Here is a 13360-nt window from a genome sequence, read left to right on the forward strand (position 1 = left end):
GAAAAGGAAAGGTCATCTCAAGTGGGGGTTTTGTTGGACGGAAACATGGAATAAAGCAAATTAAAATCCCATGACTGAACCTTTCTTTTTTTTCTTCTTCCTTTTTATCCCACGATTTTCTTAACCCTTTGGTTTCACCCGGTGCCAATGATGACTACGCTGTGATCCTGGACGCTACTCTCCCTCTGCCGACCTGGGGAGAGCCCCGAACTGAGCTCATATGCTTCCTTCAATGTCTTCTACATCCTGACAGTTTTCTGAAAAAGCTATGTTTCTATGTCAGTCGTTCTTCGATTATTCAAAAAATAGCAGACCTACAAGCTCGTAGCGCGCCACTCGGTGGCGCGCTACGAGCTTGTAGATCTGCTATTTTTCAATAGCTAAAGCATAACATAATGCTAACACCAAAAGGGGTTCCCGCCCAGAATGGATTAAGGAGCTTCTTATCGCCTGACAGGGGGGTAGTTTCCCCGGTCGGACGTATAGCCCGTGGAAGGAACACGTTATTTCCAACCAGTTCCTTTCCCCTCCATCAGGAGCCTCGGGCTGACCAGGGGGAGGCAGTATAGAGACCAGGATTTCGGCAAAAGCTCTTGAGCCTTGATACTTTTCATCGGTTGTAATATTTATGCGTAGACAGACATGACCACTTTCAAGCTGGCATTCCTAGTATTTTGGGTATATGTGATGTATTCCCATGCTTTTTTGTTCTTGCCTAATGTAAATCGCTCTGGATTAAGAGCGTCTGCTAAATGCCTAAATTGTAAATTGTATTTTACCAGTATTTGAGTGTTTTTTAACATTGTGGCATTGATACTTTTACATAAGAAAAAAAAATGTCAGTACTTCTTCCATCACTGGCAGACGCTGCTGACACACAGAGAGGAAGTACAGACAAGCTAATTTACTGTGTGGAGACGAGTAGACAGAGTTCTCATCCACACAGAGAGGAAGTACAGACAAGCTAATTTACTGTGTGGAGAGAGTAGACAGAGTTCTCATCCACACAGAGAGGAAGTACAGACAAGCTAATTTACTGTGTGGAGAGAGTAGACAGAGTTCTCCTCCCGATGGTGGCAGTTAATCGCTGTTTTGTTTCTGTTCTTACTCTCAACAGTAAGAACATTAATCCTGAATCCATTTTCTCACCGGCCCGGGCCAAGTTTCCTCTTCAAGTCTCAAGGCTCATTCATACTTCATTGTGTGCCAAAGAAAACTGGTTGTGTTTTCAACTGGAAAAAAGGCCTGTAGTGTTTTCTGTGTTATGTGTCTTCATGGGGGACAGCGACAGGGGCGTCCATGTGACACCGGTTCTCATTAACCCATTTTGGGGCGGGAACCCCTTTTGGTGTTAGCATTATGTTATGCTTTAGCTATTGAAAAATAGCAGATCTACAAGCTCATAGCGCGCCACCGAGTGGCGCGCTACGAGATGGTAGGTCTGCTATTTTTGAAAAATCGAAGAACGACTGACATAGAAACATAGCTTTTTCAGAAAACTGTCAGGATGTAGAAGACATTTTTAGAATCTGATCTCAGGTCAAAATGGGTTAATGTGAGGTCTGGAGGAACCAATGGGGTCCCCAGCTAAATGATTGATAGTTAGGAACCAAATGGACCCTTACAGTTGTAGCGTTTTGTTGGGGGCGAGCGTCGGGGTGCCAGTCAGGAGAAGCAATCCATGCCTACTTTATTTAGGAGACCATTAGTACCTGGTCTCATGGGTCAACTCAACCGAGCAAGATCTGAAAGTGAGGAAGGCACTTGCATGGAGGGCCCTGAATGGCATGACCAGTGTATGGAACTCCAATCTCCCCCGACAAATCAAACTCAGCTTCTTCTACGCAACAGTGGAGTCTGTTCTCCTATACGGCAGTGAATGCTGGACCCTGAAGCCAACCCTGCAGAAGTCCCTTGACGGGTGCTACACCAGAATGCTGCGAGCAGTACTTAACATCAGTAAGACTGTACATGTTACTAACAAGACTCTGTATGAGGGATTACCAAGGGTGAGCCAGAAAATAGCAGCCAGGAGAATGAGACTAGCAGGACACTGCCAAAGGCATCAAGAACTGCCAGCCAGCAAACTGGTGCTCTGGGAACCAACACACGGGCATCGATCACGAGGACGTCCCACGCTAACATATGTGGATGTACTCAAGAGCGATGCAGGAGCGCAAAGTACCAACGAACTGGCCAGATGTATGGAGAACCGAGATGACTGGAAACGACGATGGAGGGCTCGTCTGAGGACGACCTAGAGAGAGACTTGTAGGCTTTGTGTACCATTTCGCCTCAATAGGCTCCAATGAAGTTCGCCCATCTTTATAAATTAATAATCTTTGATGTAAATACAAGTTCACAGTGTGTGAGTGTGGGGTCCGCAAACCAAATCTATATTAGAGATGTCCCGATACTGTATTGGTATCGGGAAAAGTATCGGATCGGCCCTTATTTGTCATATCGGTTCATAACGGTATCGGCGAATATTCCAGTCTAACCACCGATCCGACACAGGGGTGTAAGGGGTTGACACTATGGAGTTTGCTTTGGAGTTGCCCAAACTGCAAGTGCACATTTGAGTGAGGAGTCTGCTATAAACACAACACAAGATATATAGCTAGATAGCTATAAACACAACATGAGATCACGACACTGGTATCGGTATTCGGTATCGGCTAACACAGAAATTGAGGTATCGGGATCGGATCGGAAGCGAAAAAAGTGTATCGGGACATCCCTAATATATATATATATCAATTTGTGGATCCTTGGCACAAAATTGTTTAAGAAACACTAGCCTAATGCACATGAAACTCGGGGGTCCTTGAAATAAAAAAGTGATAAAAACAGTGGACAAATGATGATATGAGGAGCAGTGGAGCAGGGTGTGTGGAACACTATGATGATATGAGGAGCAGTGGAGCAGGGTGTGGAACACTATGCTGATATGAGGAGCAGTGGAGCAGGGTAATGATGATATGAGGAGCAGTGGAGCAGGGGGTGTGGAACACTACTCACTCCAGGATGTTGAAGAAGTCTGAGATCTCCTGGTGGATGGCTCTGTGCCAGTAGGACACCAGCACGTCTGGAAGGACAACACACAACACACTCTTCAAAACGGATTTCACCCACTTAGTGGTTTAAAAACAAATTCAAGCATTTTGTATTAGAAATTAAAAAGTACTTTTAAGAATAAGAAGTAGTGAAAATAGCCGAGCTTGTAGATCTGCTATTTTCACAATATTTATCTGTGGAACCGAATCAAACACAATCTAATGCCCCAGTTCAAATAGAATACTTTTGGGGGGTCTTCTGTGAATTTCACGTTTCATAGAGAAATAGCAGATGTACAAGCTCACAGCGCGGCATGAAGTGACGCGCTTTGAGCTTGTACATCTGTTATTTTTGGCATTGTATTGAAAAGTCTTGAAATTGTGAGAACTGCTGATTCACAAGGCATTTGTAGGAAGTCTTAATGAGTTAAAGTCAGAATGTATGTATGTGTAACGGTATAATTGTGTGGGGTCTAACTCTCAGAGATGTGTAACGGTATAATTGTGTCGGGTCTAACCCTCAGATATGTGTAACGGTATAATTGGGTCAGGTCTAACCCTCAGATATGTGTAACGGTATAATTGTGTCGGGTCTAACCCTCAGATATGTGTAACGGTATAATTGTGTCGGGTCTAACCCTCAGATATGTGTAACGGTATAATTGTGTCGGGTCTAACCCTCAGATATGTGTAACGGTATAATTGTGTCGGGTCTAACCCTCAGATATGTGTAACGGTATAATTTTGTCGGGTCTAACCCTCAGATATGTGTAACGGTATAATTGTGTCGGGTCTAACCCTCAGATATGTGTAACGGTATAATTGTGTCTAACCCTCAGATATGTGTAACGGTATAATTGTGTCAGGTCTAACCCTCAGATATGTGTAACGGTATAATTGTGTCTAACCCTCAGATATGTGTAACGGTATAATTGTGTCGGGTCTAACCCTCAGATATGTGTAACGGTATAATTGTGTCTAACCCTCAGATATGTGTAACGGTATCTATAATTGTGTCAGGTCTAACCCTCAGATATGTGTAACGGTATCTATAATTGTGTCAGGTCTAACCCTCAGATATGTGTAACGGTATCTATAATTGTGTCAGGTCTAACCCTCAGATATGTGTAACGGTATCTATAATTGTGTCAGGTCTAACCCTCAGATATGTGTAACGGTATCTATAATTGTGTCAGGTCTAACCCTCAGAGATGTGTAACAGTATCTATAATTGTGTCAGGTCTAACCCTCAGATATGTGTAACGGTATCTATAATTGTGTCGGGTCTAACCCTCAGATATGTGTAACGGTATCTATAATTGTGTCAGGTCTAACCCTCAGAGATGTGTAACGGTATCTATAATTGTGTCAGGTCTAACCCTCAGATATGTGTAACGGTATCTATAATTGTGTCAGGTCTAACCCTCAGATATGTGTAACGGTATCTATAATTGTGTCAGGTCTAACCCTCAGATATGTGTAACGGTATAATTGTGTCGGGTCTAACCATCAGATATGTGTAACGGTATAATTGGGTCTAACCCTCAGATATGTGTAACGGTATAATTGTGTCTAACCCTCAGATATGTGTAACGGTATAATTGTGTGGGGTCTAACTCTCAGATATGTGTAACGGTATAATTGTGTCGGGTCTAACCCTCAGATATGTGTAACGGTATCTATAATTGTGTGGGGTCTAACTCTCAGATAAGTGTAACGGTATAATTGTGTCGGATCTAACCCTCAGATAAGTGTAACGGTATAATTGTGTCGGGTCTAACCCTCAGATATGTGTAACGGTATAATTGTGTCGGGTCTAACCCTCAGATATGTGTAACGGTATAATTGTGTCGGGTCTAACCCTCAGATATGTGTAACGGTATAATTGTGTCGGGTCTAACCCTCAGATATGTGTAACGTATAAGTGTGTCAGGTCTAACCCTCAGATATGTGTAACGGTATAATTTTGTCGGGTCTAACCCTCAGATATGTGTAACGGTATAATTTTGTCGGGTCTAACCCTCAGATATGTGTAACGGTATAATTTTGTCGGGTCTAACCCTCAGATATGTGTAACGGTATAATTGTGTCTAACCCTCAGATATGTGTAACGGTATCTATAATTGTGTCAGGTCTAACCCTCAGATATGTGTAACGGTATCTATAATTGTGTCAGGTCTAACCCTCAGATATGTGTAACGGTATCTATAATTGTGTCAGGTCTAACCCTCAGATATGTGTAACGGTATCTATAATTGTGTCGGGTCTAACCCTCAGAGATGTGTAACGGTATCTATAATTGTGTCGGGTCTAACCCTCAGATATGTGTAACGGTATCTATAATTGTGTCAGGTCTAACCCTCAGAGATGTGTAACGGTATCTATAATTGTGTCAGGTCTAACCCTCAGATATGTGTAACGGTATAATTGTGTCGGGTCTAACCATCAGATATGTGTAACGGTATAATTGGGTATAACCCTCAGATATGTGTAACGGTATAATTGGGTCTAACCCTCAGATATGTGTAACAGTATAATTGGGTCTAACCCTCAGATATGTGTAACGGTGTAATTGGGTCTAACCCTCAGATATGTGTAACGGTATAATTGGGTCTAACCCTCAGATATGTGTAACGGTATCTATAATTGTGTCAGGTCTAACCCTCAGATATGTGTAACGGTATCTATAATTGTGTCAGGTCTAACCCTCAGATATGTGTAACGGTATCTATAATTGTGTCAGGTCTAACCCTCAGATATGTGTAACGGTATCTATAATTGTGTCGGGTCTAACCCTCATATATGTGTAACGGTATAATTGTGTCGGGTCTAACCCTCAGATATGTGTAACGGTATAATTGTGTCGGGTCTAACCCTCAGATATGTGTAACGGTATCTATAATTGTGTCGGGTCTAACCCTCAGATATGTGTAACGGTATAATTGTGTCGGGTCTAACCCTCAGATATGTGTAACGGTATAATTGGGTCTAACCCTCAGATATGTGTAACGGTATAATTGTGTCGGGTCAAATCCTCAGATATGTGTAACGGTATAATTGTGTCGGGTCTAACCCTCAGATATGTGTAACGGTATAATTGGGTCTAACCCTCAGATATGTGTAACGGTATAATTGGGTCTAACCCTCAGATATGTGTAACGGTATAATTGGGTCTAACCCTCAGATATGTGTAACGGTATAAGTGTGTCTAACCCTCAGATATGTGTAACGGTATAATTGGGTCTAACCCTCAGATATGTGTAACGGTATAAGTGTGTCTAACCCTCAGATATGTGTAACGGTATAATTGGGTCTAACCCTCAGATATGTGTAACGGTATAATTGGGTCTAACCCTCAGATATGTGTAACGGTATAATTGGGTCTAACCCTCAGATATGTGTAACGGTATAATTGGGTATAACCCTCAGATATGTGTAACGGTATAATTGGGTCTAACCCTCAGATATGTGTAACAGTATAATTGGGTCTAACCCTCAGATATGTGTAACGGTGTAATTGGGTCTAACCCTCAGATATGTGTAACAGTATAATTGGGTCTAACCCTCAGATATGTGTAACGGTATCTATAATTGTGTCAGGTCTAACCCTCAGATATGTGTAACGGTATCTATAATTGTGTCAGGTCTAACCCTCAGATATGTGTAACGGTATCTATAATTGTGTCAGGTCTAACCCTCAGATATGTGTAACGGTATCTATAATTGTGTCGGGTCTAACCCTCAGATATGTGTAACGGTATAATTGTGTCGGGTCTAACCCTCAGATATGTGTAACGGTATAATTGTGTCGGGTCTAACCCTCAGATATGTGTAACGGTATCTATAATTGTGTCGGGTCTAACCCTCAGATATGTGTAACGGTATAATTGTGTCGGGTCTAACCCTCAGATATGTGTAACGGTATAATTGGGTCTAACCCTCAGATATGTGTAACGGTATAATTGTGTCGGGTCAAATCCTCAGATATGTGTAACGGTATAATTGTGTCGGGTCTAACCCTCAGATATGTGTAACGGTATAATTGGGTCTAACCCTCAGATATGTGTAACGGTATAATTGGGTCTAACCCTCAGATATGTGTAACGGTATAATTGGGTCTAACCCTCAGATATGTGTAACGGTATAAGTGTGTCTAACCCTCAGATATGTGTAACGGTATAATTGGGTCTAACCCTCAGATATGTGTAACGGTATAAGTGTGTCTAACCCTCAGATATGTGTAACGGTATAATTGGGTCTAACCCTCAGATATGTGTAACGGTATAATTGGGTCTAACCCTCAGATATGTGTAACGGTATAAGTGTGTCTAACCCTCAGATATGTGTAACGGTATAATTGGGTCTAACCCTCAGATATGTGTAACGGTATAAGTGTGTCTAACCCTCAGATATGTGTAACGGTATAATTGGGTCTAACCCTCAGATATGTGTAACGGTATAAGTGTGTCTAACCCTCAGATATGTGTAACGGTATAATTGGGTCTAACCCTCAGATATGTGTAACGGTATAATTGGGTCTAACCCTCAGATATGTGTAACGGTATAATTGGGTCTAACCCTCAGATATGTGTAACGGTATAATTGGGTCTAACCCTCAGATATGTGTAACGGTATAATTGGGTCTAACCCTCAGATATGTGTAACGGTATAATTGGGTCTAACCCTCAGATATGTGTAACGGTATAATTGGGTCTAACCCTCAGATATGTGTAACGGTATAATTGGGTCTAACCCTCAGATATGTGTAACGGTATAATTGGGTCTAACCCTCAGATATGTGTAACGGTATAATTGGGTCTAACCCTCAGATATGTGTAACGGTATAATTGGGTCTAACCCTCAGATATGTGTAACGGTATAATTGGGTCTAACCCTCAGATATGTGTAACGGTATAATTGGGTCTAACCCTCAGATATGTGTAACGGTATAATTGGGTCTAACCCTCAGATATGTGTAACAGTATAATTGGGTCTAACCCTCAGATATGTGTAACGGTATAATTGGGTCTAACCCTCAGATATGTGTAACAGTATAATTGGGTCTAACCCTCAGAGATGGTCTTCATGATGTGCAGGAAGCACATCAGGAGGCTGCGCGTCTCCGCCTGGTCCAGCTTGTCACAGCGGGAGCCGTAGCCAATCAGCGACTGGGGCCTGGCGAACTGAGGACAGAGAATATGGCGGAGGGGTTTCTGGTAAGCAGCACAATCAAAAGAGACGACTGGATCCCCCTAGTACGTCACTTCCACTTAGTTGATTGGCGGAGTGGAGCGGTGCTACGAAGCAGAAATCAGGCTTATTTTTGAAAAATCGAAGAACGACTGACATAGAAACATAGCTTTTTCAGAAAACTGTCAGGATGTAGAAGACATTTTTAGAATCTGATCTCAGGTCAAAATGGATTAACTCCTCCTGATGAGCAGGTTGTGCCTTGCATGGCTGCCTCCATTATCAGTGTGAATGGGTGTGTATACAAATAGGTCTGCTATTTTTCAATAGCTAAAGCATAACATGATGCTAACACCAAAAGGGGTTCCCGCCCAAAATAGGTTAAGTCATTCACACACCAGTCAGTCTGTCCTTCCACGTACAACCTCAATTAATTCTCATTGGCTAAAAGCTATCTCCCACATGCCCTCATTCCCTCAGTGCAACTCAGACGGTGCTTTTAAGCAGTCCTCTGTTCACTGTTCGCTCTACGTGCTTAAAGCTGTCTCAGCTCGTTGTGCAGCTGTCAGCGTTCAGATTATCTCCACCTGCCCGGCCTCCTCCCTGTGGCATTTAGTTTCATACGCACGTTAATAGGACGATTCTGTGGATTGTAATGTGATTTGTGGTTACAGTATATCTTAACCCCCTTATGGCCAGTGACGTATTATGTGTAATGAATCAATAAATCCCTTATGGCCACTGACGCTATTGACGTAATCGTTTAATCCCCTGTAATCGGGAGCGTAATATAACAAAATGTAGCAACTATTAGCTTGTTTGGCTAACGGCCGATGTAATCTACCTAAAACCGGCCGAAATCCGCGCGTGCACGGTCGATCACGCACGCGTGTGATCGCGCATGCATCGCTGCGTAAAATGCGATATTTTGGGCTTGATTAGAGCTTAATTTGACTTAGTTATTAAAATAAACAATGATTGCTTAGCATTCCGGACATCTGATAGTGCTGCACCAGTCCAAACTAGTCCCGGATGTTGTGATTCCTTAAACCGGAAGTGGCCTCGCCAGATTCGCTCTATTTGGTCAGAATCGGCACAATGGTGACGCTACCGCCACCATCAGGACTGAGTGTCTACTATAGGATTGCCGTGTGAGAATGAGATGCAGTGTGTAATGTGTATATCACGGATTTTTCTATTGGCATTAAAATGACAAATTAAACATATGAATAGTGCAGGCAGAAGGCACAATCCACTGTTAATTAGGCTGGCCATAAGCCAGTTAACTCATGCGTTGAGGGTTCAATGTTATGTCCATATAATAACTTCATCTTTCTCTCTGCTCCGGGGGGGGGGGGGGGGGGGGGGGGTCTCAGACTCTGTCATGCTTGCACAGGTAATCTGTAGTATCACAGGAGTCACACCTGAATGGTCAAATGTGACTACTTTTGACTGAGGGACTGCCATTGGATTTTTGAGTTTTTCATGTCATATGAAAGCAGAATCATATTGACATATTGGTTGTTCAGTTTGACCCACCAGTTTTGGAGATATGGCTTATATAGTAATGTCTTGCAGAGAAACAGCAAGTTGAGAAAACAGGCTTGAAAGGTTCACTTCTGTGGTCTCTAACGTTACACCTAGCTACATGTTTAAGCATTTATTTCATATTTACATTTCGATTTCAGCTCTGACACTTATTTCAGACATGCTCTAGTATGTGAAGAGTCTGCCTGTGCTATTAACTCATTTTGAGAAAAAAAAAAAGAAGGGTTTTCTCCTCTGGTGAAAATATGGAGTTTGCGCTATGGCAGTCTCTCAGTCAAACTAGTCACAAAATGGTAAATGGTTAATCCTGTAGAGGAAATCTTGAAAAAACAAGAGGGTGGCCGCACACGCCAATAGCCAGAGTGCCAATATTTTATTAGGACAGCAGGTAAGACAAAAATGTATCCAACGTTTCGGCGGTTAAGCCTTCATTCCCTGATGTGCGGCCAGCCTCTTGTTTTTTCATGATTTCCTCTACAGTTTTCTCCCGTGTGCTGGCACTTTGGTGTGCGTTAGCTTTTTTATACACAGTAAATGGTTAATCCTGAGCTGAAGTGTCTTTCAGCATCTGTGTTTTTTGGGGGGGAATTAGTTCCTACTTGATCACATGACAGCGTCACACAAAAGCATCAAAAGCATCATATATCCACAAGCTCAAAATGAGCTCGTAGATCTGCTACTTTTGCTATTTTTGAAAAGTATCCTGAAAAGTAACAGTTATGGACATAATGAGCAGGGACGTGCACGCATAGACATCAAAGGGGGCTTCAGCCCCTGCCCTTTTACCCGTCTGTAAAACAACTGCCCCATCCATACTCCAGACCACGAATGCAGCATTTACTACATGGTGAAAGAAATGCAAATGCCTCTCCTTTCCTTTCCATGCCATATATACGGGAAGGCATGCATTCAGGAGAATTGCTTTTTTTCTCCGAATGCTCTTGAACTTGAATGTAGCATTTTGTGTTGAACTAATTTGTTTCTAAATCCATGTCGTACACCGCATCTCCAGCAGATAAGGAGTGCTGGGTTAATTGCGCCCTGAAAATAGCTGATCTACAAGCTCACAACGCGTCGCAGCGCGACGTGTTGTGAGCTTGTAGATCAGCTATTTTTGTCCCTATTTTTGTCCCCTGCGAGATTTCAGCCCCTGCCTCTCAAACACTCTCTGCACGTTCCTGCATATGAGGTTCCCGAGACGATTTACAACATGTTGGTGATAATAATAATAATGGGTAATATATGGGTCAATGTGTAGAAGTAAATAAACCCGCCAAAATCATAACTGCATCAAAAACTGCAGGCGGTGCGTTTGCTCTGTTTGCCTTCCTTGGCCATGGGTGCTGCTCAGCTAACAAAACATACTCGAATGAAAAAAACAATGCCACCAATGTGGAAAGAAGCAGCACTCCAAAATAAAGCTTGCAAGACTGAACTCAGTTAAACGGAAATGGTGGACATTTTGTTTTGAAGTTTCAGACGGTTTCAAGTTGAAACACCGCTATGAAGTTTCTGAACCAATCAGAGCGTCGCATCCCTTCAGGCGATGGGACGGTAGCTAGGGACGGTAGCTATGCTATACAGCGCATGGTGTGTTTGTTTACAAGTCAGATAGACGGCCATGCTGTACCAGTTTACTGTTATGTGGCTTATTTCTACCTTATAATGTTTTCAGATACATATTTTAGCGTGATGATTAAGTTGAAACCGAGTAATACACTGTCTGGATGGTATCTTGAATGGGAATAAAAACGGAGGATTTCTGTAATCAATAGCAGCTGTGCTGGACGGATGCGGAGACTGGGGAATTAAACGGGTGAGCTTCATTTGTATTGGCTTTTATCGATGTGGGCCTCGACACGTCATCACGCAGCACGTTTTCGTTTTCAGGAAGTAATAAAAAATATATTTTGATGGACTATTTTCAGTCTTGCAACCTTTAATTTGGAGTGTTTGTCTCATACTTTGTGTCAAGATGGACATGTAGTATATTAAGTTAGCAGCAATAATTTATTAAAAGAACTCATCTGCACTGTCTCTTCTCACCTTTCTCTGAGACAGAAAAGGTTGTTGACCTGTCTGAAATGAAATTAAATGATTACTATATTTACCCAGGGTATCTGGGCTAAGCTCAAGAACTTGTTTCCAGCCAGGCCCTGCTCATAGAACACATTTCATCGTAGTGGTTCAATGCCTTGTTCAAGGGCACTTCAGCGGTGGTAATTTTAACGTGTCGGACCGCTGATTCGAACTGGCGACCTTCCGGTATCAAGACCGCTCCGCAATCCGTTCGGCCACCGCTGCCGCTGTCTCACCTCCTCACTGTTCCTGACCTGTCTCACCTCCTCACTGTTCCTGACCTGTCTCACCTTCTCACTGTTCCTGACCTGTCTCACCTTCTCACTGTTCCTGACCTGTCTCACCTTCTCACTGTTCCTGACCTGTCTCACCTCCTAACTGTTCCTGACCTGTCTCACCTCATCACTGTTTCTGACCTGTCTCACCTTCTCACAGCCGTCCATCTTCTCGCTGTTCCTGTCACTGTTGCTGGGGTTGGAGTCCACGCTGATCAGAGAGCCGCGAGAGTCCGCCTGGTTGCCCGTGGCAACCGCCAAGGATGAGAAGGCTGGCAGCGAGCAGGGAGCATTGTTAGATTCATTCACACGTTTATATAGACAAGAGAGAGAGAGAGACAGACAGACAGACAGACAGACAGACAGACAGACAGACAGACAGACAGACAGACAGACAGACAGACAGACAGACAGACAGACAGACAGACAGACAGACAGACAGACAGACACTGTACGTGACCAAACCACATATACAGATGAATACAGTGATGGAAGAAGTACTCACATAGTTTGTTTGTTTGTTTTTTAAGTAAAAAGTAAAAGTATCGATACCCTATTGTAGATATACTCTGTAGTGCAAGTACAAGTTTGGCATTCAAAATTTACTTTATAAAATAATTGGCATTCAAATGTACAAAGTATCAAAAGTAAAATAACTCATTATGCAGAAGCTTCACAAGTTTTCAAATGTATTAAATGTATAAAAATCCTAAAAATAGCAGATCCTCTTTTCAAATAATTATATTATAGTGGAGTAAAAGTACAATATCTGCCTTTAAGATGTAGTGGAGTAGAAGCACAAATATATTGAAAATTTAAAGTATGCCAGTAAGGGAAAAATACCTCCAAATTGTACTGAAGTACATTACTTGAGTAAATGTTAGTTACTGCGCACACACACGTGCACGTGCACACGCACACGCACACGCACACACACACACACACACACACCTGTGATGGAGTTGAGAACCTCTTTGGAGAAGGACGCGTCAACAGAGTTGGCATGGCGACTACTGACAGTGGTCAGGCCGCTAGCCACGCCCACTCCGACACTCAGGTCATCCCGAGAACCCTGTGGGTCGTTGGGAAATAAACGGTAAACAAACACTGAATGGAACATGCACTGTGTCTATGTGAACATGCACTGTGTCTATGTGAACATGCACTGCACATAGACACACAGCTCTAGTGGTTAAAACCTCATCAAAAGGT

General features: G+C 42.7%; 1 protein-coding gene across 2 annotated transcripts in view; it reads right to left on the minus strand.

The window, feature by feature from the left end:
* The window catches only part of dock10 (dedicator of cytokinesis 10), a 119219-nt gene that overhangs the window by 37882 nt on the left and 67977 nt on the right, over nt 1-13360 (minus strand). For both annotated transcript variants that reach the window (XM_079514803.1, XM_079514804.1), the window contains 4 exons: nt 13100-13220; nt 12299-12420; nt 8125-8239; nt 3022-3088 (listed from right to left, as the gene is read on the minus strand). In XM_079514803.1, coding sequence (XP_079370929.1) covers nt 3022-3088; nt 8125-8239; nt 12299-12420; nt 13100-13220 — 425 coding nt within the window. The remainder of the gene's footprint in view (nt 1-3021; nt 3089-8124; nt 8240-12298; nt 12421-13099; nt 13221-13360) is intronic.

Source organism: Electrona antarctica, assembly GCF_951216825.1.
Source record: "Electrona antarctica genome assembly, chromosome: 11".
Classification (NCBI taxonomy): Eukaryota; Metazoa; Chordata; class Actinopteri; order Myctophiformes; family Myctophidae; genus Electrona; species Electrona antarctica.